This window comes from Xenopus laevis, chromosome 4L (assembly GCF_017654675.1).
Source record: "Xenopus laevis strain J_2021 chromosome 4L, Xenopus_laevis_v10.1, whole genome shotgun sequence".
Classification (NCBI taxonomy): domain Eukaryota; kingdom Metazoa; phylum Chordata; class Amphibia; order Anura; family Pipidae; genus Xenopus; species Xenopus laevis.
In genome coordinates, this window is record NC_054377.1 from 9,329,878 (window position 1) to 9,355,206 (window position 25,329).

General features: G+C 42.6%; 2 protein-coding genes and 1 long non-coding RNA gene across 3 annotated transcripts; all 3 read right to left on the reverse strand.

Annotated features, from left to right (window-relative positions):
* Positions 1 to 4,307: 4,307 nt before the first annotated feature.
* LOC121402914 (extended synaptotagmin-1-like) lies at positions 4,308 to 5,778 on the reverse strand. Its single transcript, XM_041589787.1, has 3 exons — positions 5,518 to 5,778; positions 4,491 to 4,652; positions 4,308 to 4,397 (listed from the first exon to the last, which is right to left on the reverse strand). Exons 1-3 carry the CDS (start codon positions 5,614 to 5,616, stop codon positions 4,308 to 4,310), a joined length of 351 nt encoding a protein of 116 aa, XP_041445721.1. The 5' UTR covers positions 5,617 to 5,778.
* A 48-nt stretch (positions 5,779 to 5,826) lies between these two features.
* On the reverse strand, positions 5,827 to 6,801 carry LOC121402915. Its single transcript, XR_005966859.1, has 3 exons — positions 6,312 to 6,801; positions 6,150 to 6,222; positions 5,827 to 6,065 (listed from the first exon to the last, which is right to left on the reverse strand). It is a non-coding gene; the product is annotated as an uncharacterized LOC121402915 (long non-coding RNA).
* Positions 6,802 to 11,784: 4,983 nt separating this feature from the next.
* Positions 11,785 to 14,878, reverse strand: LOC121402916 (extended synaptotagmin-3-like). The gene is made up of 6 exons (XM_041589788.1): positions 13,445 to 14,878; positions 12,747 to 13,105; positions 12,585 to 12,657; positions 12,409 to 12,498; positions 12,236 to 12,291; positions 11,785 to 12,064 (listed from the first exon to the last, which is right to left on the reverse strand). Exons 2-6 carry the CDS (start codon positions 12,764 to 12,766, stop codon positions 11,875 to 11,877), a joined length of 429 nt encoding a protein of 142 aa, XP_041445722.1. The 5' UTR covers positions 12,767 to 13,105; positions 13,445 to 14,878; the 3' UTR covers positions 11,785 to 11,874.
* Between the last annotated feature and the right edge of the window lie 10,451 nt (positions 14,879 to 25,329).

Consider the following 25,329-nt stretch of genomic DNA (forward strand, 5'->3'; position numbering starts at 1 on the left):
CCATTTTGAACTTTCTTGCTTGCAGGAACTTGTTTAGATTCCTCATATCTAGCACCGGCCTCATTGCACCTGATGCCTTCTTTATCAGAAATAGTTTTGAATAAAAACCGGTGTGTCTTTCTTGAGGCATAACTGTTTCTATTGCTCCTGACATGAATAACTGACTCAAATAATCTTGAGTTACTCTTCTGTTTGAATCTGTTCCTTTGATCTTCGACTCTATGAAAAAGTCTCTTTTGGGTACTGCCTTGAATTCCAGGAGGAATCCTGATTCGATTACCCCTTGTACCCAAACATCTTGAATCGTTGTGGCCCAGACATGAGAGAAATCGGCCAACCTGCCATCCACCATGGTCTGGGCCTTGCCACCTTCATTGTTGGCCGGAAGTTGATGGGGTAGAAGAGAAAAACCCAGATCTCTTAGCTGCCCCTCTGTAACTTGGACGTCCTGATCGCCAAGACGTTTGCCTTGAATACTCTCTGCCAGGCTTATACTGTCTGGAAGTTTTGAAAGACTTGTCTTTAGGTTTGCCATAGTTTGAGTCAAAACGTGCTTTCTTGGGCTGATTATCCTGCGGAAGAAACACACTCTTGCCTCCTGACACCTTCTTTATAATCGCATCAAGTTTCTCCCCAAACAGCATCTCTCCCTCAAAAGGCAACTGGCATAAATTAGCTTTTGAAGCTGTATCCGCTGCCAGGATTTTAGCCACAGAGCTCTTCTGGCTGCTACTGATAATGCCATTGATCTTGCTGAGAAATGCATCATGTCTAGTGATGCTTCCGATATGAATTCTGTTGCCATTCTGCAATCGGACAACATTTCCAACAACTTCGGCCTTTTGACATTAGATGATATTGCTTCTCCAAGATCCGACAACCATACTTTTAATGCCCTTGACACCGATGTCAGTGCCACTGCCGGTTTACAGGCTGCTCCAGCAGCCCCAAAGGCTTTTCTTAGATTAAACTCCATCTTCTTCTCCATCGGCTCTCTAAAGACCGCTGCATCATCCACTGGAAGTGTAGTCTTCTTTGCAAGCCTAACCACAGCTGCATCCACTTTAGGCGGAGACTCCCAGGCCTTAGAATCTTTCAAGGGGTACTTCTTATTGAATTTCCCTGCAGTTTGAGCCCTTTTTTCCGTCTTTTTCCATTCTGTTGTAATTATCTCTTTAATCCACGAATGCACTGGAAAATATACTGATCTTTTCTTTGAAGAGGGAAAAAAGTCTATCTGCAGTCGACAACTTTGTAGCTTCCGTAGGGAATGTCAAAGCCTGCCTAACTGCCTTAATCAATGGGTCAATAATCGTTAAATCAAACGTTGATTCTTCCTCTGATTCAATTTCCCCTTCCTCTGACCCTGCCTGAGACAGGATGTCCGAATCAGCCGATAGTTCTTCCTCTGACACATCCGACAAAAATTCTCCTTGTCTATGATGATGCCTTTGTCTCTTTCTGGAGCTTGACACTTCTTGGAATCCCTGTATCACCGCCTGTTTTATTACAGAAGCTAGGGAATCTGCAAACAACTGGTTCTCCTGTGACAGCGAAGTTCCAGGTTCTTGTTGTTTTTCTGCTGAAGCTGTCTTCTCCGGAGACTTGTCCTTTTTTGCATCTGTGGCAGGAAGGCTGCATATAAACAACAAATTGTTAGAATCTGAGCCATACGTATGCCAAAGTCTCTCTGACTTATACATCACCTTTTCCCTTTAGGATGAGAGGCTTTCCCCGTCATACCAGGTTCCATTGGTAACTAGTCAAGAGAGTAAACAAATAATCAGCACTTTCACTTAATAATACAAGAAAGGAACTTAGCTGATCTGCAACACATACCTGCTCTGCGTGCCTAAATACTCAGTCAAAAATGATGGCAAAATGGCACTAACAGGAAGTGTATACCTCTTTAAATAACGGAGGCCGCCCTCTGAATAATCTACCTTCCATTATGGATAATAGCCATACCTGTATAACCCATGCTCATTCCAGGTAACAACGCTTGGTTTTGGCGCCAAAAAACCCCTTCCAGCGTCCTTCCTCACTATCTCCTGCAGAAACGCCATTTTGCCCTTTTCCAAAATGGCCGTTCAAACACTTCCACCATGACGTCACTTCCGACGCACTCACAGCAACCAGACGGCTGAACCGCATCCCTGGCGTGTTTCCTCTCCTGAGGGCTCCGGACTTCTCCTAACCCGCGCTGCGGGAGGATCAGACAAACCTCCAAGCTGCTGCCATAGCCACGCTCCTTCCGCATCCCCCTGACCCGCAGAACGGGAGGAGAGACACGGGCATGTAAGTAAGCCCCTGCTAACCCCAAAAGGGGAGCTTTCAAGGCCCTCACTTTCGATCCTAAGATTCCACGTTCTCCACTGAACTTACATCCTATCCCTGGCCCGGACAGGACAAAATAAACGAGGGAAGGGAGGAACAGGTGGAACTTTTAAATTGTAGGGGGAGGTCCTGTCCGCTGGCCTGCAGGAGGTAATTAACCCATGGGTGAATGCTGACCATGGGTGACTATGGGAAATGTATGTTATATTGAATAAACAGTATTTTAATTCTAGAAAATCAATTTTTTAAAAAAAAAAAAAAATATTAATTGGTGGTGAAATTCTCAGAAAGAATGACTTCTGGCTAAGAACGATCAGCGCTTCTTGACTTTGGGTCCGTGGTTTGATATATTGAGCCTTGGTCTTTCCTTGAGGCGATGGAGCTCCAACATCAGGGGTCAAAATCTAAGGGGAAAACACATAACACTGGATCAATATAAACATATGAGACAATTTCTTTAATGGCCAGTGACTGAACTACCGGGGGAGCAGTGGGTGCAATTCTAGCAGGGCCCGCTCTGTGAGCCCGCCTGCAGTTTGCACCCGGCGAAAAAACGTTGAAAAAAATGCTTCCGGATGGAGGCTGCAATCGGCACCCGGGCCTGCCTCCCCCCTGTTACTGTTTATGCCAGTGTCTTTTAAAGCTGAAAATATTCTAGCACAGATGATATTAACACAATAGAGTGTGTATGCCACTTACCCTCAATTGTAATTTCACCCGGATTTCACTATTCTGTTGAGTTGATTCCAGGGGCAGCCAGTCCTGCAAGGTCATTTCCGAAGCAGCCAGAAGGCGAGATAGGCGCACAGTAATACTTCCGATGGGCTTATTGTGTTCATTGTGAACCTGTGAAAATACCGGTCATAAGTGGGTCAGAAAGCAAACAAACACAACACAGCACCCTACATGGGTAAAACAGCAGCCGTAAGAAAAGCCCATTTGTACTCACCTTAAGCTTCAGTTCCTCATTAAGTGGGTTCCTTATCAAGAACTGGAACCTCTTTTTCCACTCTGCTTCTCCGTTATTTATTCTGCTCTGTAAATAGAAATAAGACGTATTCAGAATGGAATCTGGCACGGCCATTTAATGAAACAGATATTTTCACAGGGTACAAGGAAGTGCCAATCAGCGCCTCCCCTTCCTCCATAAGTAACACATATTTGGACAGTTATTCTAATACTTACTCCAAACTTCTTTACATTGTCTTCAACGCCAACCTGCACGACAGCTAACGCTTTCAGATTGTCCTTCTTCATCTGTTGGACAAGAAAAGATGTCGATCAATAATGGTGTATAATGGGAAAAAGGGAAACTTTCAACTTGGTGTTGGGAGATATTTTACACCTATTATATCTTAAATACTCGAGATTAAAAAGGACCTCAATAACAGGCAGTAGGGACAGGAATGGCAGTTAGAGGGACTTTTAATCTGACTCACTTGTAGAACAGGCAGACCCCTTCCTTTTTCAATATAGGTGTACAGAACGGCTGAAGCAATCTCATTATCTCTTTTTGGCCGAGATTGTTCGTTTACTTTCAGCACCTGGAAAACCAAAAAAAAAATTTGATGCACCAACAAAACATTCCAACGTATTCCCACGGCAGCCAGCGTAAAAGAACAGAGACTTTACCTCTTCCAGTTGGGTTGGGTCTGAAAGTAGCCTGAGACGTGTCACCTTGATATGAAGCTGGCCAGACTTTACGTTCTCCAAATCTATCCACTAAAATAGTAAAAAAGTAGTAAAAAACATAGTCAGATGCCTCAGAAAGCTTTGTATTATTAGTATTACTATTATTATCATTATATATCAACATGACTGGCTACACTTACCTTGTCTATGAATCCTCTCTCTGGCACCTCTTTAGTTCTAATTCTGCAACTAGATATGGGAAAGGAAAAATAGTTAGAAACTGTATCTACAGATTCTACAGCTGCTTATTGTTATTATAGGGTCACATATGGACATACTCACCTGCCCAATTGCTGGTTTATCTTAACACCTTTGTCAGAGATGAGATTAAATTCTATCTCCTGGTCTGGGAGGTCAGAATATAATATCTAAGGATAAAAAGAGAAATGTGGTTATAATATCTAAGATGCAATCTACTGAACTTACTGTACAGATAAATATCTGTGTAAGTGATGCGATACCTCAAAGGTCTCATTCCACTTTGGATTCAAGTTCTTGTGTATCACCCTTGTCTTTGCTGTTGTTCCTCCTCCGCATATCACAACATAAGGGTTCGACGATTTGGTTAAAATTTCCTTGGCAACAAGGTTTTTGGCTTCTATGACTCGGATACGAAGCGCATTCTAAAATAAAGTGAAAAAGGCAAAAATGTATTAGAGAAAATAGCTTCAACGTAGACTCTCTTAGTTTTCAAAATTAAACGTTCACTCTTTAAAGGGCCAAATTCACTAAACGACGAAGCGCCTAACGCCAGCGTGAATGCGCTAGCGTAGCGCATTTTCGTTAATTTGCCGATTCACTAACGGACGCTGGCGTAAATTCGCTAGTGTTACTTCGCACCCTTACGCCTGGCGAATTTGCGCAACGGACGTAACTACGCAAATTCACTGACTCGCAAATTATTCTGAACGCTACCTTTTACCAGACTTCCTTCGCCACCTCAGACCAGGCGAAGTGCAATAGAGTAGATAGGAATTGCTTCAAAACAAGTTAAACATTTTTCTAAGTCCAAAAAAACACTGGCGTTTTTTCTTTTTTTATGGGTGATAGGTTGAAAAAGATCGAAAAAATTTTTTGGGGCTACCCTCCTTCCCCCCTACATTTCCTAACTCATGGCACCTTAACTATACAGTGGGCACATGTGTAGGGCAAAATAAAAATTTTATTTGCTGTTTTGAAGGTTTCCCAGGCTTGTGTATTGCTGCGACATATACCTCCATTGTTACTTGAATTTGGCCCCGTATGCAAATTAACCATCGCTAGCGTAACTTTGCTTTGCTTGGCGAATTAACGCTAGCGCATCTTCGCAACCTTACGCTTCCCCTGAGCGCAACTTCGGATTTTAGTGAATTTGCGTAGCGCTGTCAAAAATACGCCTGGCGAAGTGCGGCGAAGCGCACGCTGGCGCAACAACGAATCTTAGTGAATTTGCCCCTTTGACTCTCTACAGGGAAGCAGGAAGGCTATAAAATACAAACTAGGCCTTACCCTGGGTTCTAAAAACTGCAGCTTAGCCAAATCAAATCTGGCTGCAAGGGGATGGCTGAAATGCTGCGGCGCAATGATGATCTGTCCGATTTGGTTCATAAGCTCTTTTTCCGACAGCGTTCTGAAGGAGATGGGAGAAGGAAATATGTATGTTATTCCAATGTACAAATAAGCTAGATAGAGCAGGTAGGGAATTGGGAGAGGAATAAAGCGCAATAACGTTTTTGATTAAAGACAAAAGCAATAGCTGGGAAAGGAAGGGCAGAGTATGAATACATATGTCAACTTACTGAAGTCCAGTAATATTCAGTAGGTGGGCAAATCCGGTCCATTGTAGTTCCAATACCTGCAATAAATGCACAGTCACATTGAAGAGTTCAGACTACAGAACTAGAAATATCGACGGTTTCCTAACTACATATGAATTCTACCTTCAGCTCCAAATCTTATTGACTTACCGGACGGTGAGGGAAATAAACGGTCAGTGCTCCAAATATGGGTGAGTCCTCCATCAGCGGTGCCAAAATTACCCGCAAGATTCCCTCCAGCTGCAAAAGAGAAAGTAATGTTTATATATGTAATAAATGCAAAGGAAGCAGCTAACGTACGCGATATAAGACTGGTAGGCTCACCTTTATAGATTTGATGCCGGCTATGGGGGTTTTTTCCGTAAAACCAGCATCCACCTTTATGTCGGCATTATAACTGAAAAAAGGAGGAAAAGACAATTATGTAAGGAAGGGACATTTCAGAGTGGGCAAAGGAAATAGAAAAAAGGGGGGTTTGAAATGTACCTGATATCGAGATCCAACATTATTTGCTTTTTTTCTGGATCCGCATGAGTTTTCCAAGACTTTACCTGTGGGGGCTGAGCATAAAGATTGGGGTGTTACAAGAAATCTATTTACAAGAAGAGGAATAACCCAAGTACAGAAAGAGATCATTACCTTCTTGCCAAAATCGACATTGATGAAACGGAACGAGGCAAGATAATTGCTTTGTCAGGCTGAATCCTCTCTCGAATCATCGTTTCCACGTATTTGGAAAGAAGATGCCATATGTTCTCAACAATCTGCCATTGAAAAAAATTGAAAAGGCAGAGGTTAGAGATTTAGACACATACATACCCATGCATGCCCAAATTTCCCATGTACAATCATCCAGTGACAAAGAATAAAGTGTAAATAAATATATATAAAACTTACCACATTCAGGGACTCGATTTTCTCAAAGTCTTCATGTGGAACCTGCAGGAACAGAGAGGAAGAAGCGTGTTACGGTTCATGTTCCATTATTGTATTTAAAAGTTTACATTTTTGCTCCATAATAAACCAAGTCTATTTTAAGTAGGGATGCACTGAATCCAGGATTCGATCGGGATTCGGCCCGGATTCGGCCTTTTTCAGCAGGATTTGGATTCAGCCGAATCCTTCTGCCGGGCAGAACCAAATGCGAATCTTAATTTGCAAATGCAAATTAAACATGAATTGATAAATAATAAAAAGGAACAGTAACAATAAAATTATATTCTTCAATACAAACAATTGAAATGTCTACCCCTTTAAGCAGAGAACACGGGAGCCTTACTGTTTTTGGAGACTTTTTTGTTCTTTCGGTTCATCCTCTGTCTTTTCAGTGGGACGGCGGTTTTTCTTCCAGATCCTGTAACGCTTCCATATCAGAATTCCTACTATAACATATCCTATTTTAATGCGTTGGTTTCCTAAAAAGAAGCCGACAGGGACAGGATATATATTAAATCTGCAAAAATGGGTCTAAAAAAAGTTTGGAGTTTTTCAAACATCATTAGAAAAAGAAGTTAAAAAAAAAAAAAGGAAAAAAATTTGAATCAATTTCACACTATACAGAAAAAGAAATCGGGAGGAAGCTCCTTCTTCTTCCTCTGCTAGCCTCGAAATGACTCGAAAGCAACTGGTAAACAACTACATCTGCCGATTTTCTCTTCGGCACCAGCCGACTACAGTCGGCTGCAGCAGGGCGCGATCTGACGGGGGGGCCCTGCGGGGGTGCGGGTCCTGGTACAATCGCACCCCCTGCTCCCCCGGTAGTTATGCCACTGGGCGTAACTATAGAGGAAGCATCCGGCCTGAAACCCCCCGCTTGTGTGGCCCCACATGAAAGTCTGCCTGACCCCATCCAGGCGATCGGTCGTAACAACCCTGGAGCACCTTTTTCTCGACTGGATCCGTCTTACCTAGAGAGGGAGGGTGGGAAACAAAAAACAAATACGTATGAACTCTTCACAAACCACATCCTCTTAAAACCCCTGCCCTGCTCAATGCTCCTCCTCTGTTTCCACCCCCAACCCGCCCACTTTTTTCCCCCTTTCCTTTGTTCTTACCTGGGGGCTAGCTGGGAATGGGGTGGGGGAGGCTAAAAGGGCTGCACCTTACGGGGAAAGGGGCCTTGCATAACCCCATTTCATCCCTAAACGGGCTTCATCCCCCCTTATGTTCTAAACGCTTCCCTCTATAAATAAGGGCACACCCAATATTGTCACATTCTTTCAGGGTTTGTCTAACCCAGACTTTCCTCTAGGGATTTCTGCCAAATTCTCTCAAGATACGGCACAGATTTGGCCTTATAAGTTTGTTTCTCCATCTAAACCAGCTGTTTTTTGTCTAACCCAGACTTTCCTCCAGTGATTTCTGAAAACAAAACAACCTGACTACAGTATATTCCCTTACTAAATGGACACCCTTACTCTCAGTGCAACAGTTGTGTGACCAGTATAACATTCCCCAAGAGGAAATATTTAGATTTCTTCAAATACAATACTGCACTAAGTCTCTTAAAAGCTAATTTGCCTTGAATACTAGATCCTGTATGACCATATGTTCCATTTAACTCCTAAAAAAGGATTTGAAATTTGTCCAACCATGGGAAGGAGACCTGCGAGTTAGCTTTGATCTTAATAACGGATAAGCAAGACAGACAGTAGATGTTCCATCATGAGAAGTCAGGCCAAAGGTCAGGGACCATGAGGGTGCAACCTAGAAGGTACTGACACATAGAGGGTAAGTTGTGGCCTTAGGTAGCAGCATTGATGTTTATGTTAAGTCCTCCTCTTCCTCGTTCGTCCTCTACAGACTGGTGGGAGCCTGTTGACATTCCAGTTGACATTCATAGGCATTTAAATGTTACAAGAACAAAATATCTTCTATTTGTAATACAAAAGTTCAATGTTGGCTTGCTTTATGGACATCTTTGATGTCCTCTTCCTTCTCCTCTGCCCCAAAAGTACTTGCATGGCTCACAGCTTAAACTGATGCCAAAGGGTGAAGAGAGGCTACATCAGGGTAGTTGAATTAATTATTCATGTAGGAGATGAAACCTAGTCTTCTAAGTTCCTCCTCTAACCCAGACTTTCCTCCGGGGATTTCTGGTGGGACCTTCCAGGGGTGGGAACAAAACAACCTGACTACAATATATACCCTTACTAAACGGACACCCTTACTCTCAGTGCAATAATTGCGTGACCAGTTTAACATTCCCCAAGAGGAGCTAATGTTGGTGGTGAAATTCTCAGAAAGAATGACTTCTGGCTAAGAACGATCAGTGCTTCTTGACTTTGGTCCGTGGTTTGAAAAATTGAGCCTTGGTCTTTCCTTGAGGCGATGGAGCTCCAACATCAGGGGTCAAAATCTAAGGGGAAAACACATAACACTGGATCAATATACATATGAGACAATTTCTTTAATGGCCAGTGACTGAACTACCGGGGGAGCAGTGGGTGCAATTCTAGCAGGGCCCGCTCTGTGAGCCCGCCTGCAGTTTGTGCCGGCGAAAAAACGTTGAAAAAAACGATTCCGGATGGAGGCTGCAGTCTGCACCCGGGCCTGCCTCCCCCCTGTTACTGTTTATGCCAGTGTCTTTTAAAGCTGAAAATATTCTAGCACAGATGATATTAACACAATAGAGTGTATACCACTTACCCTCAATTGTAATTTCACCCGGATTTCACTATTCTGTTCAGTTGATTCCAGGGGCAGCCAGTCCTGCAAGGTCATTTCCGAAGCAGCCAGAAGGCGAGATAGGCGCACGGTAATACTTCCGATGGGCTTATTGTGTTCGTTGTGAACCTGTGAAAATACCGGTCATAAGTGGGTCAGAAAGCAAACAAACACAACACAGCACCCTACATGGGTACAACAGCAGCCGCAAGAAAAGCCCATTTGTACTCACCTTAAGCTTCAGTTCCTCATTAAGTGGGTTCCTTATCAATAACTGGAACCTCTTTTTCCACTCTGCTTCTCCGTTATTTATTCTGCTCTGTAAATAGAAATAAGATGTATTCAGAATGGAATCTGGCACGGCCATTTAATGAAACAGATATTTTCACAGGGTACAAGGAAGTGCCAATCAGCGCCTCCCCTTCCTCCATAAGTAACACATATTTGGACAGTTATTCTAATACTTACTCCAAACTTCTTTACATTGTCTTCAACGCCAACCTGCACGACAGCTAACGCTTTCAGATTGTCCTTCTTCATCTGTTGGACAAGAAAAGATGTCGTTCAATAATGGTGTATAATGGGAAAAAGGGAAACTTTCAACTTGGTGTTGGGAGATATTTTACACCTATTATATCTTAAATACTCGAGATTAAAAAGGACCTCAATAACAGGCAGTAGGGACAGGAATGGCAGTTAGAGGGACTCTGACTCACTTGTAGAACAGGCAGACCCCTTCCTTTTTCAATATAGGTGTACAGAACGGCTGAAGCAATCTCATTATCTCTTTTTGGCCAAGATTGTTCGTTTATTTTCAGCACCTGGAAAAACAAAAAAAAATTTGATGCACCAACAAAACATTACAACGTATCTCCACGGCAGCCAGCATAAAGGAACAGAGACTTTACCTCTTCCAGTTGGGTTGGGTCTGAAAGTAGCCTGAGACGTGTCACCTTGATATGAAGCTGGCCAGACTTTACGTTCTCCAAATCTATCCACTAAAATAGTAAAGTAAAAAAACATAGTCAGATGCCTCAGAAAGCTTTGTATTATTAGTATTACTATTATTATCATTATATATCAACATGACTGGCTACACTTACCTTGTCTATGAATCCTCTCTCTGGCACCTCTTTAATTCTAATTCTGCAACTAGATATGGGAAATGAAAAATAGTTAGAAACTGTATCTACAGATTCTACAGCTGCTTATTGTTATTATAGGGTCACATATGGACATACTCACCTGCCCAATTGCTGGTTTATCTTAACACCTTTGTCAGAGATGAGATTAAATTCTATCTCCTAATCTGGGAGGTCAGAATATAATATCTAAGGATAAAACGAGAAATGTGGTTATAATATCTAAGATGCAATCTACTGAATTTACTGTACAGATAAATATCTGGGTATGTGATGCGATACCTCAAAGGTCTCATTCCACTTTGGATTCAAGTTCTTGTGTATCACCCTTGTCTTTGCTGTTGTTCCTCCTCCGCATATCACAACATAAGGGTTCAACGATTTGGTTAAAATTTCCTTGGCAACAAGGTTTTTGGCTTCTATGACTCGGATACGAATCGCATTCTAAAATAAAGTGAAAAAGGCAAAAATGTATAAGAGAAAAGAGCTTCAACGTAGACTCTCTTAGTTTTCAAAATTAAACGTTCACTCTTTAAAGGGGCAAATTCACTAAACGACAAAGTGCCTAACGCCAGCGTGAATGCGCTAGCGTAGCGCATTTTCGTTAATTTGCCAATCTGCTAACAGACGCTGGCGTAAATTCGCTAGTGTTACTTCGCACCCTTATGCCTGGCGAATTTGCACAACGGACGTAACTACGCAAATTCACTGACGCGCAAATTATTCTGAACGCTACCTTTTACCCAGACTTCCTTCGCCACCTCAGAGCAGGCGAAGTGCAATAGAGTAGATAGGAATTGCTTCAAAACAAGTTAAACATTTTTCTAAGTCCCAAAAAACACTGGCGTTTTTTCTTATTTTATGGGTGATAGGCTGAAAAAGATTGAAATTGTTTTTTGGGGCTACCCTCCTTCCCCCCTACATTTCCTAACTCATGGCACCTTAACTATACAGTGGGCACATGTGTAGGGCAAAATAAAAATTTTATTTGCTGTTTTGAAGGTTTCCCAGGCTTGTGTAGTGCTGCTACATATACCTCCATTGTAACTTCAATTTGGCGCCGTATGCAAATTAAGCATCGCTAGTGTAACTTTGCTTTGCTTGGCGAATTAACGGTAGCGCATCTTCGCAACCTTAAGCTTCCCCTGAGCGCAACTTCGGATTTTAGTGAATTTGCGTAGCGCTGGCAAAAATACGCCTGGCAAAGTGCGGCGAAGTGGACACTGGCGCAACAACGAATCTTAGTGAATTTGCCCCTTTGACTCTCTACAGGGAAGCAGGAAGGCTATAAAATACAAACTAGGCCTTACCCAGGGTTCTAAAAACTGCAGCTTAGCCAAATCAAATCTGGCTGCAAGGGGATGGCTGAAATGCTGCGGCGCAATGATGATCTGTCCGATTTGGTTCATAAGCTCTTTTTCCGACAGCGTTCTGAAGGAGATGGGAGAAGGAAATATGTATGTTATTCCAATGTACAAATAAGCTAGATAGAGCAGGTAGGGAATTGGGAGAGGAATAAAGCGCAATAACGTTTTTGATTAAAGACAAAAGCAATAGCTGGGAAAGGAAGGGCAGAGTATGAGTACATATAAGTCAACTTACTGAAGTCCAGGAATATTCAGTAGGTGGGCAAATCCGGTCCATTGTAGTTCCAATACCTGCAATAAATGCACAGTCACATTGAAGAGTTCAGACTACAGAACTAGAAATATCTACGGTTTCCTAACTACATATGAATTCTACCTTCATCGAACCAGCTCCAAATCTTAACTTACCGGACGGTGAGGGAAATAAACGGTCAGTGCTCCAAATATGGGTGAGTCCTCTATCAGCGGTGCCAAAATTACCCGCAAGATTCCCTCCAGCTGCAAAAGAGAAAGTAATGTTTATATATATATAATAAATGCAAAGGAAGCAGCTAACGTACGCGATATAAGACTGGTAGGCTCACCTTTATAGATTTGATGCCGGCTATGGGGGTTTTTTCCGTAAAACCAGCATCCACCTTTATGTCGGCATTATAACTGAAAAAAGGAGCAAAAGACAATTATGTAAGGAAGGGACATTTCAGAGTGGGCAAAGGAAATAGAAAAAAGGGGGGGTTGAAATGTACCTGATATCGAGATCCAACATTATTTGCTTTTTTTCTGGATCCGCATGAGTTTTCCAAGACTTTACCTGTGGGGGCTGAGCATAAAGATTGGGGTGTTACAAGAAATCTATTTACAAGAAGAGGAATAACCCAAGTACAGAAAGAGATCATTACCTTCGTGCCAAAATCGATATTGATGAAACGGAACGAGGCAAGATAATTGCTTTTGGCGCGTATGTCAGGCTGAATCCTCTCTTGAATCATCTTTTCCACGTATTTGGAAAGAAGATGCCATATGTCCTCAACAATCTGCCATTGAAAAAAGTTGTAAAACTTACCACATTCAGGGACTCGATTTTCTCAAAGTCTTCACGTGGAACCTTCAGGAACAGAGAGGAAGAAGCATGTTACGTTCATGTTCCATTATTGTATTTAAAAGTTAAAATTTTTGCTCCATAATAAACCAAGTCTATTTTAAGTAGGGATGCACTGAATCCAGGATTCGATCAAGATTCGGCCAGGATTCGGCCTTTTTCAGCAGGATTTGGATTCAGCCGAATCCTTCTGCCAGACAGAACCAAATGCGAATCTTCATTTGCATATGCAAATTAAACATGAATTGATAAATAATAAAAAGTAACAGTAACAATAAAATTATATTCTTCAATACAAACAATTGAAATGTCTACCCCTTTAAGCAGAGAACACGGGAGCCTTACTGTTTTTGGAGACTTTTTTTGTTCTTTCGGTTCATCCTCTGTCTTTTCAGTGGGACGGCGGTTTTTCTTCCAGATCCTGTAACGCTTCCATATCAGAATTCCTACTATAACATATCCTATTTTAATGCGTTGGTTTCCTAAAAAGAAGCCGACAGAGACAGGATATATATTAAATCTGCAAAAATGGGTCTAAAAACAGTTTTGAGTTTTTCAAACATCATTAGAAAAAGGAGTTAAAAAGTTTAAAAAAAAAAAAAGGGAAAAAAATTTGAATCAATTTCACACTATACAGAAAAAGAAATCGGGAGCGAGCTCCTTCTTCTTCCTCTGCTAGCCTTGAAACAACTCGAAAGCAACTGGTAAACAACTACATCTGCCGATTTTCTCTTCGGCTCCAGCCGACTACAGCCGGCTGCAGCAGGGCGCGATCTGCCGGGGGGCCCTGCGGGGGTGCGGGTCCTGGTACAATCGCACCCCCTGCTCCCCCGGTAGTTAGGCCACTGGGCGTAACTTTAGAGGAAGCATCCGGCCTGAAACCCCCCGCTTGTGTGGCCCCACATGAAAGTCTGCCTGCTGTTCACTTTTCAGCCAATTTAGTGCTATGAGAAAAATTCCTTCCTGACCCCATCCAGGCCATCGGTTGTAACAACCCTGGAGCACCTTTTTCTCGACTGGATCCGTCTTACCTAGAGAGGGAGGGTGGGAAACAAAAAACAAATACGTATGAACTCTTCACAAACCACATCCTCTTAAAACCCCTGCCCTGCTCAACGCTCCTCCTCTGTTTCCACCCCCAACCCGCCCACTTTTCCCCCCTTTCCATTGTTCTTACCTGGGGGCTAGCTGGGAATGGGGTGGGGGAGGCTAAAAGGGCTGCACCTTACGGGGAAGGGGGCCTTGCATAACCCCATTTCATCCCTAAATGGGCTTCATCCCCCCCTTATGTTCTAAACACTTCCCTCTATAAATAAGGGCACACCCAATATTGTCACATTCTCTCAGGGATTGTCTAACCAAGACTTTCCTCAAGGGATTTCTGTCAAATTCTCTCAAGATTTGGCCTTATAAGTTTGTTTCTCCATCTAAACCAGCTGTTTTTTTGTCTAACCCAGACTTTCCTCCAGTGATTTCTGGTGGGACCTTCCAGTGGTGAAAACAAAACAACCTGACTACAGTATATTCCTTTACTAAATGGACACCCTTACTCTCAGTGCCACAGTTGTGTGACCAGTATAACATTCCCCAAGAGGAAATATTTCGATTTTGCAAATTTTGTACCGATTTCTTTTTGGTGAAGGGAAACGGGACAAATTCGGCCATCACTAGTGTACAATACCAGGTTCAGACTGGGGTGTGCAAGGCCTGCTGGGGCTGCTAATCCAAATGTCCCCATGGCCTGTCTGCTCACCCCCCCCTTTACCTCCGCCATGCGTGCTTACTTTTACAGGGACTCTTTCAAGTTTTCAAACGGGTCGCTGACCCCATCTAAAAAACAAATGCTCTGTAAAGCTACACATTTATTATTACTGCTACTTTTTATTACTCCTCTGTCTATTCAGGCCTCTCCTATTCATATTCCAGCCTCTAATTCAAATCAATGCATGGTTGCTAGTTTATATTGGACCCTAGCAACCAGATTGCTGAAACTGCGAACTGGGGAGCTGCTGAATAAAACGTGAAATCACTCAAAAACCACAAATAATAAAAAATGAAAACCAATTGTCTCCGAATATTACTCTCTACACCATACAGGTAGGGGATTCGTTATCTGGAAACCCGTTCTCCAGACAGCTCTGAATTATGGAAAGGCCCTCTCCCATAGACTTCATTTTATCCAAATAATCCAATTTTTAAACAACAATTTGCTTTTTCTCTGTGATAATAAAACAGTCCCTTGTACTTTATCCCAACTAAGATATAATTAATCCTTATTGGAAACCAAACCAGCCTGTTGGGTTTATTTAATGTTTACATTTACATTGATTTTCTAGTAGACTTCGGGCCACATTTACTAAGCTCGAGTGAAGGATTCAAAGTAAAAAAACTTTGAATTTCGAAGGTTTTTTTTGGTACTTCGACCATCGAATAGGCTACTTCGACTACGACTTCGATTCGAACTAAAAATCGTTCGACTATTCGATAGTCGAAGTACTGTCTCCTTAAAAAAAACTTCGACTACCTACTTCACCACTTTAAACCTACCGAGCTACAATGTTAGCCTATGGGGACCTTCCCTATAAGTTTTCTAAGCTTTTTCTGATCGAAGAAAAATCGTTCAAATCGTTCAATTCGAAGGATTTAATCGTTCGATCAAACGATTTTTCCTTCGATCGCTCGATCGTAGCATTTGCGGTAAATCCTTTGACTTATGTACATGCCCTATGTACATGCGGGGCCCTATGTGCATTCTGGGAGTGACTGTGCCATTTGATGCTGGGAGTCACTGTGCCATTGGGAGTCACCATGCCGTTTGATTCTGGGAGTCACAGTGCCATTTGATGCTGGGAGTCATATTCCAGTCTCTTATTCAAATCAGTGCATGGTTGCTAGGGTAATTTGGACCCTAGCAACCAGATTGTAAACCGGAGAGCTGCTGAATAAAAAGCTAAATGTCTCAAAAACTGCAAATAATAAAAAATTAAAACCAATTGTAAATTGTCACAGAATATCACTCTCTACATCATACTTAAAGATGCGAAAAGGTGGCTTTAGACTCATACTATGATACCTAGATGAAGGAAGACCTTTGCAGACATATTGGTATTTAAATTCCTATCCTACAGTGGAGAACTACTTGGGGGGACTAGGGGTGCCACTGTTACCCCATGGACCCTGGCAGGAGGACTATAGGACTGATATAGAATTCAGTAAATTGCAAAATCTGTAAAGAGGATGCTGGGTAATAAGGGGGTTACAGCTTGGTTAATATGTTCTCACCCAGGTCTGTAGGGCTTTAGTTCCATCTCTGCATACTCGGCCAAATAATAAATTGCAGTTTAATAATGTATAGGGAACAAGACAAATATGTGTAGAAAGCCATACGTCACTATCTGACGCCATTTAAATACAAAATAAGCTCTGTTTCTTCTTTATTTGCTTCTAATTACAAAATCAAAGGGCAAGTAAAGCCCCAGTGAGATATCAGTTATTTGAATGGGAAAAGCTTATATTAACTTGGATAAATACAGCCCTGGAGATTTATGACGGCCTATGGCACGTCACATTCATTGAATCCTTTTGTTGTCAGTCACTAATCAGGGTTTTGCTGGAGGGACTCAAAATGTGGAGGAATAGGGACGGGTGCCGACAGAGGAAAGTTGCGTAGCATCTCTGTACCCTAATAACAATTAACATCGTTTGTATAGTAAGGGTTTACTTGTACTTTAATTGCTTATTTATATGCAGGCATTTTTTAAGGGGGCTGCTGTGCATTATGGGATGAGTCTTTGCCTCTGTTCAAATGTCTCCTATTAATTCAACATTCCGGCACCGATTGTATGGGAGCCGTCGGTGCTTTCCATGCTGAAACAATAAGAATAACTTCTTAATCTGAGTTCTGAGAATATTTTGGCACAGGATAAATCCCACGGGCAGTGGGTTTTAAAGCGAGATTGACATATTCTCTTGATAATGTGGGTAATCGGGATCGGCAGTCCCTTCCCCAGTAGAGCTTGCAATCTAAGGCCCTTATAACAGTGGCGTGGTTTTATCAGGAGCAAATTAACCTGCCTGTATTATTTTGGAAGGTGGGAGGAAACTGGGAAACCCATACAGACAAGGAGAGAACATATAGACTCCTTGTTAAAGAGTCTTTTGAAAATGACATTTTAAAGCAAGTTCAGGGGGCTTTGGAGATCGGTGGAAACTCAGCATCTGGAGGGTTAACAGCTGGCCAAATTATACAAGATATGGAACGCTGATGGGCATTATGTAATTTCTGTCATTCCACTTCTAGTACATAATAGAAATAGGGATGTACTTAATATATAGGAATTTTTATTATTATAAAAATGCACTTACATTAAATCAAAACGTTAACATATCAGAAAACCAACAACCCCACCCATACACCCTCCTGCCCGCAGAGTCCATCCCTCTGTCCATAGGCAATAGACCAAACCACCAATTCACAAGGCCAAACTTGCAAAGTCTTGTTTTTGTCCATATGGCCTTTGTACCACCCCAACACAAAAACAATATCTAAACTCCCCCACCCTTCCAGAAATGCATGGAGAACAAAATAAATCATTTCCCATCGCCCATCGCCATCGCTTTTCATTAGCTACAGACCTTCTTATCTCATTTCCCTTCAGGAAACTCAACTGAGCCAGAGTTGCCTTAACAATGTTATCAGGAGTAGTACCAGAAAAGCCAAAGGATCTCCTGCACCCATGCTGCCAGCAGGGCCGGAACTAGGGGTAGGCAGAGTAGGCACGTGCCTAGGGCGCAAAGCTGGGGGGGCGCCAGGCACGTACCTGCTCTGACGCCTACCCCATTGTCCCGGCCCGTCTCTCCCCGACTGGCATGAATATTTTTTGGTAATAATGCGCTTCTGCGCTCGAGCACACTTTGGCGCATGCGCGCTCGAGCGCACTTTGGGGAATGCGTTCTCGAGCACGCACTCAGCCGGCGCCGTGCCCAGCTAGGGTGCCTGGCTGGGTTGGCCCGGCTCTGGCTGCCAGATCTGGTACCGTGTGCCGGCAATGATAATGTAAAGGGTCTCACGGTCCAGTAGATGTTGCCTGACAGAAACCCCATAGGCTGACTCTGTATAGGTCAAGTTTTTCAGGGCGGGAACTGTAAGAGCTGCGGCTAACTGACCATACACGTCTCTAGTCACAGGGCAACTGACCAGAAAGTGATCCTGGGTCTCTTCCTCTTCACACTCCCAGGGGCAATTTTTGCTGCCAATACTAAGATAATTTAAGTTGCCCCGGACATAGAGTTTCCCTTGGAGTGAAAGCCAACAGTTGTCAAAGAACTTAGGGGGGAGTCTCTTGCCATTAAGATAGCGAAGGCTTTCCTGAAGGATGTCACACACACACTCTCTCAAAGTGAGAGAAACAGCAAAATAGTCACTGATCACCCTGTGATACAACTGTACTATCCGAAATCTCTTCATTCTACCGCCTTGAAACCATGTTCCTACAAAAGGCAATACCCAATTCCTGATACAGACTTCCCACAGGGAATCATTTCCTTGGGCCAAACCGCCAAAGTTAAACTTCAGGAAAAGTGACCCAAAGAAAGTCACTGGGCACAACATGCCCAAACCAGCCTCCTTCCGCTACCTAATATATAGAGACAGAGACAAAAGGAAAGTGTTGGAAGGGTTACTGTCTGCTCTCTCTCATTTCCCTACAGAAATAGGGATTGGAAGCACTAGATAGGTGCCTTTTATTCAAGGACAGAGACAAGTGACTGAAAAGAGTCTGGGGGGTAGGTATGTGCCTCCCACAATTCTCTGAGACACAACAGATAAGGACAATAACAGGGGCAGTACTTTACTGGGCTCGCGGGCAGTATAGGAGCTGGAATTAATGAGTCTCTACCTTATAAAAAGGAGAGAAATATTTTGGCAGGAAGTAGGAAGCAGGAAGTTGTGTGTAGCTTGTGCAGTTTTTGAGAGAAGTTTGTGAGTGGAATATCTGTAATTTGCATTCAGTAAAATTGCTCAGATTGTGGTTGAAGCCCCATCAAGTTTCATCGAAATACTTTGTACACAGTGTTACACCCAAAAAGGGTTGGGCTAAAGGATGTTTTGGGCGTGGCTATCTTTTCCTTGGATAAACCTGATAAACAAACAGCGGCCATTTTCCCTTCGCTGCACCAGAATCGCATCTACGTCTCATTAACCTCCTCTCATCCAGCGCATATTAAGGGGCTACAGGTTTCCCTCCCCCAGCGCTCCTTTTTATTTATTTTTTTTTCCTTTTTGCCCGTCATTTCTGCCCACACCACAGAAATGTAGGACAGATCATATCTGGTCACATGTTCTGTTCTTCCTGTTCCTGTGCTGAGAGTGTTAGAAAGACTAAGCCACCATTTTACAGTGTGCTGTTATATGTTGCTGTGTTAACTCTTAGTAAAAGTTATTCTCTACAAGATCAATTCCTGTGTGTGCCTGTGCTCTGGTTCACTGTCTTACCCACATGCTTCAGAGTTCCTGCAAAGCCAGTGTAAGGTGCCTGAATAGAGTTAATAAGGGACAAGACAGTAACTAAACAGATCTCCCTGTTAGAGAGACAATATATATATATATATATATATATATATATATATATATATATATATATATATATATATATATATATGTGTGTGTGTGTGTACACAGTGCTTGGTAATGTTTATCATTATTTATATCGTCACAGTGGAGCTTTCAGTCGAAGGGCCCTATCAACACACACTAATTAAATTGTTTTTGGGGGTCTGGAATAAACCAATACAGACACAGGGAACGTCTACAAACAGCTTGAACATAATGCTCACACTGACATCCATATATCTATGTCCATAAACCATAGAGCTGACCATTGAACAAGGCCATAGACCCTAAATCTGTAAGGTGACCCACTGTACTATCTTGGGATGTAATGTACACAAGGAAAGTCCATAAAAACACTGGCCTTCTTGTGGGCATGTTCGAAATGTATAGGCCAAGGAACCCCCTATCCCCCAAGTTGTGCCTTTACTATTCAATTAAAACACAGAGACATATTATGGCAAAATCGGTGGAGGTCACAGGCTTTTTTTTTTTTTTTTTAAAGGTTTATTTTTTTTATTAAACAAATGACAAGCTAAGAACACAGCATATTTCAAAGTACATGGGTAAGCAAGTAACTAACATCCGGTCATAATGATAGCACAGTTCAATTACACCGATGGTTCACTACACCTGAGTGCACAGCTTCAAACCCGAACTCTTAAATAACAGTAGGATTAGGGTATACCTCAAGCCACCTCTCCCAAATTTTGTCAAATTTAGTTACCGAACCACGTGCCTCATATGTGAGTTTATAAGTGGCAGAATACGATTAACCAAGTTCAACCAATATATAAGTGATGGAGGCTTGGTCTGGAGCCAGTGAAGAATTACGGCTTTTTTAGCATAAAACAATAATGTGCGGTATAATATTCTTAACATGAGCCCTTGGAGCTAGATCATCTATGACCCCCAAAAGGCAAACTTCAGGAGAGAGGACCCGTGGCAGTTCCAAAGTATCACTGAGACATTTAACAATTTTCCGCCAAAACTTGACTATATGCGGACATGACCACATAACATGCAAGAAGTCTGCTGTTGGATATTGACACCTGGGACAGGCTGAGGACTTCTCTGGAAAGATCTTGTGCAGTCTAACTGGTGAATAATAGTAGAGATGGAGGACCTTAAAATTAATAAGCCGATCTCTAGTTGATATAAGAAAGCTATAATTAGCCTTTGTAGCTTCCTCCCAGCTATCATCTGTCAGATCTGGCAGAAGTTCCTGCCATTTGCGACGGGCAAGTGCAAACGGGGAAATTCCCAAGTTTTGCAGAGCTTTGTACAGTTTAGTAACTAGCTTCCGAGAGTCTTCCGCTCGAAGTATACCTTCAAACTCAAAACAGTGATATTCAATCTACCCTGAGCCAAATTGAGCCCTAAAGGCATGTTGTAATTGCATATATCTGAAGACATTTACCCGCCCAGTTGTAATAGACTCCTGCAATTGTAAAAGGGAAGGGAAGGATCCCTGATATAGTAGATCACCCAGGGTTTTAATGTTCATTTTAGGCCAGTAAATGAAGTCTAATAAATGTCGGAAATGAGGTAAATGGGAGTTACCCCATATAGGTGTATGGGGCGTTAGCAAGGGAGGTTGGAGCCTCTTTGTACGAAGAGTAGTTTGCCATGCCTCATATGGGGCCCTCAACACAGGTGGTATTACATTAGAGTCTCTCAGCTTCCTTTTGGGGCAGTGATCTAGGGATTCAATTGAGCCCAATATAAGAGAGTGGAACAACATATTGGGATCATCTGGGTTAGGTACAAACCAGCCATGTAAGTGAGACATTTGTGCAGCTAAATAGTAGAACCACAGATTTGGAAGGCCCAACCCACCATTTGATGTTGCCGCTGTTAGGGATTTCCATGAGATTCTGGGTTCTTATCAGCCCAAATGAAAGAAATCAAAACACTATTGATCTTATCAAAGTATAGTCTAGGTAATCTCATAGGGGAATTCCGGAAGAGGTATAAGAATTTAGGGAGGAAAATCATCTTGAATAAGTTGATCTTTCCCCAAAGAGTTAAGGGGAGGTTTTTCCAGACATTGCTGTTGTAGTAAATTTTTGTATTAGTGGATTTAAATTATCATCTACAAATTTGTTCTCATTAACCATAATATTAATTCCCAGATATTTAATTTGGTCAGACCACTGTAAATCAATATTTGAAGTACGAAGATCTTGAGGAATAAAGTCAATCGGTAAAATAGATGATTTCTCCGCAATTGACTTTTAGGCCTGAGTACGTTCCAAATTCTTGTATAAGATATAGAGCATTTTGGAGAGAGGGGCCTGGGTCTGCTAGAAACAATAAAACGTCGTCTGCATATAATGCAATACGTTCTTCACAGGTCTTATAGCGGAGACCTTCTATATTATCAGCTTGCCTAATTATTATGGCCAAAGGTTCTATCGCTAATGCGAATAATAGTGGGGATAATGGGACATTATCCCCACTCTGACCTGCAGCAACTGGAGCTGCATAGAGTAATTTAATCCACGAAATAAATTTAGGTCCAAATCCCGAATACCCCCAAGCACTTCCCACAAAAAGGGCCATTCTATTGTATCGAAAGCTTTAGCCGAGTCAAGGGATACCATAATTCGTGAGCCAGGATTATCATGAGTCATCTGAAGGTTAGTATATACCCGTCTTAAATTTATGGAGGTCGATTTGAATAACAGTGTTTATGACCTTGATTAAACGGTTAGCCAGAATTTTCGCCAATATTTTGGCATCTGTGTTGATGAGTGAGATGGGCCGATATGAGTCGCAGAATTCTGGATTTTTACCATGTTTATGTATTAATACTATTAGTGCCGAATACAGCGAAGGCGGGAGTTTCTGATCCACCCTGGCTGCATTATACATCTGCAATAGTTTGGGAACTACCTCTATGGCTGTGGTTTTATACCATTCAGAGGGGAGACCATCCACTCCCGGAGTTTTATTACTTGGAAGAGAGTGAAGGGCCTCAGCTATTTCCTGTAGGGTAATATCATTATCAAGGAATAGCCTTTGGTGGTTGTCCAGATGTGGAATGGGAAATTTACTTAAGTATGAGCTAATGGATTCTTGTGGAACTGATAACTGGGATTGGTATAAATTGGCATAATAATCTGTAAACACTTTAATTATCTCACCAGGGGAGGTAGTAGCAGTACCATCCGCTTTATTAATGCTAGGGATCCCAGTACTGGCATTGGATGTCTTAGCTAGATAGGCAAGTGTTTTCCCACTTTTTTCCCCCTGGTCAAAAAGCCGTTGAGAAGCATATAACAGTTTTTTTCCGTCAATGCTGTCCGGACTAACTCTAACGCCCTTTGTGCTTTACACATGTTACTATGAGTGTCCTCATCAGGGTTGTTAGTAAACTCCGATTCTGCTTCCGAGCTCACTTTCAGCAGTTCGAATCATCTGTTTAGTGTTTCTCCTAGCTCTATTAATTGCAGCTATCAGGGAGCCCCGAGCTACTGCTTTCGAGGCCTCCCAACACATGTTTGGGGTGGACGTATCTACATTGTTTGCCCAGTATTCACTATATTCCTGGGTAATAGACTCTTGGACCTCCGGATTTTTTAACCATATAGGGGCTGAGACGCCATAGTTTATCCACCGGATATTTTTGTATTTGTAGGTTTAACAGAAGTGGGGCATGATCAGAAAAGGCCCTAGGGAGATAAGCCGCATCTGTAACCAGGGGGAGAAAGTCATTTGAGACCAGAGCCAAATCTATCCTGGAGAGGGTTTGGTGCGTTGTGGAGTGACAAGAAAACTGTTTTGTGTGTGGGTGTTTCCAGCGCCACACCTCTGTCAGAGCCAAGTTCTGAGCCCAGACAGGCTAGAGGGGTCGGGGTCAGCACCGTGGAGGATAGTTTATCTATGTTAGGGTAAAGGGGAGAATTAAAATCTCCAATCAAGCAGAAAGGGGCTGGGGGAAACTCCAGTACTTTATTAAATATAGATTGGAGCGTATCCATAGACATGGGAGGAGGAAGATATACATTACCCAAAACCAATGGACTAGAGTTGATCTTACAGTGCATAGGATATATCTGCCAAAAGTGTCTATCTTAATATTTAGTAGTTCAAAAAGTAAGTTTTTTCTCACCAAAATGGCCACCCCTCTGGCAATGCGTAGAAAATGTGGCATGGTAGTGATGAGCCACCCAAGCCTTTTTTAATGCGAGGATTTTTTGCCCGGTAAGGTGGGTTTCTTGCAGAAATAATAGTGAAGGGGAGTATGTTTTGAGATAGTTGAATAACTGTGCACGCTTGAACCTAGAATTAAGGCCCCTGACGTTCCAGGAGCACACAGACACATTAGACATTGGACCATAGATATGTATTAATGTAAAACAACTTGCTTATAAGACATAGCTTGTCATCAGTAACTTTTTTAACGTACTGAAAAAAAATTAGTACACAAACAAAAATCCCTTGGACCCAACTTTGCCCACACCCACCCCTGCTCAAATTTAAACATAGCCGAGCCTGTACCCCAAACTTTAGCAATGATGGAGGAAAAGAGAGTTTGTAACTTTTCTCGATTAGTAGCCATAGCTTCCGCTAAGTTGTCTGCTGGTGATCCGGGGTAAATTTAGGAGACAGAACACAAAGTTTCCGGCATCGGTACCAAATCCCCTCGTTGAATTATAAGGCCAAATGACTTTAGGTAGTTTATCTCTGATGGTACTTGAAAATAGCGATAATGCAACAAGGCACTTGGTATGAGGAACTGGCCTCCCTCGTAGCAGGAAACAGGTGGCTTCCATTATATTGACATTAGGAGATCCTTAAGGATTTGCGTTCTCTCGGCGAGGAGATTGAAGGCTCGGGGCAGCATGCAGATGCGTCTCGATCCATTTTGATACCTCGTCTGGGCTGGTCGAAGAAGATGGAGGAGTCCCCTGTGGTGATGCGTAGTTTTGCAGGGAACAGCATTGCATATTGTATTTTATGCTCCCGCAGTATTCGCCGCACTTCAATAAAGAAGCTACGCTTTTTCTGGGACAATAGTCGAAAAATCCGGATACAGTGAAACTTTAGCGTTACCTTGAGTGATTTCTCCTTTGATTCTGGCCTCTCGAAGTGCCGCATCCCTGTCCTTAAAGTTTAGCATTTTAAGTACAACTGCTGCTTGGAGGAGCGCCAGGGGGAGGCCTGCGTGCCGGGACCCTGTGGGCCCTTTCTATCGGCAAATTGTGGAGAAAATAAATTAGGGCCTAATTATCTTTTAAGCCATCCCTCTAGGAAACTTTCCATATGAGGTCCCTTCGCTTCCTTCAGGAAGGCCTATAGGCGAAGATGGATCTGCGCTGTCTGTTTTCCAAGTCGTCGACATGCGCTAACAGCAATTTGTGGTCCTGTTGAAGCCGCTGTACCTGTCTTTGAAGAGGGTTGACGCCATCCTCCAGCTCACCTATGCGGCGTTCAGTTTCTCCGGTGCGTTCGCGTAATTTTGCATATCTTGGCGGCATCAACGAGAGGTCCACACGGATCTCTTCTATTTTAGATGTGACTGTAGTCGCCGTGTCAGTGAGCTTAGCCGATAGCGATGCTTTGGATTCAGTGATTGCTAGCATTAAGGATTGAAGGGAAGGCTCCGGTACCTGTT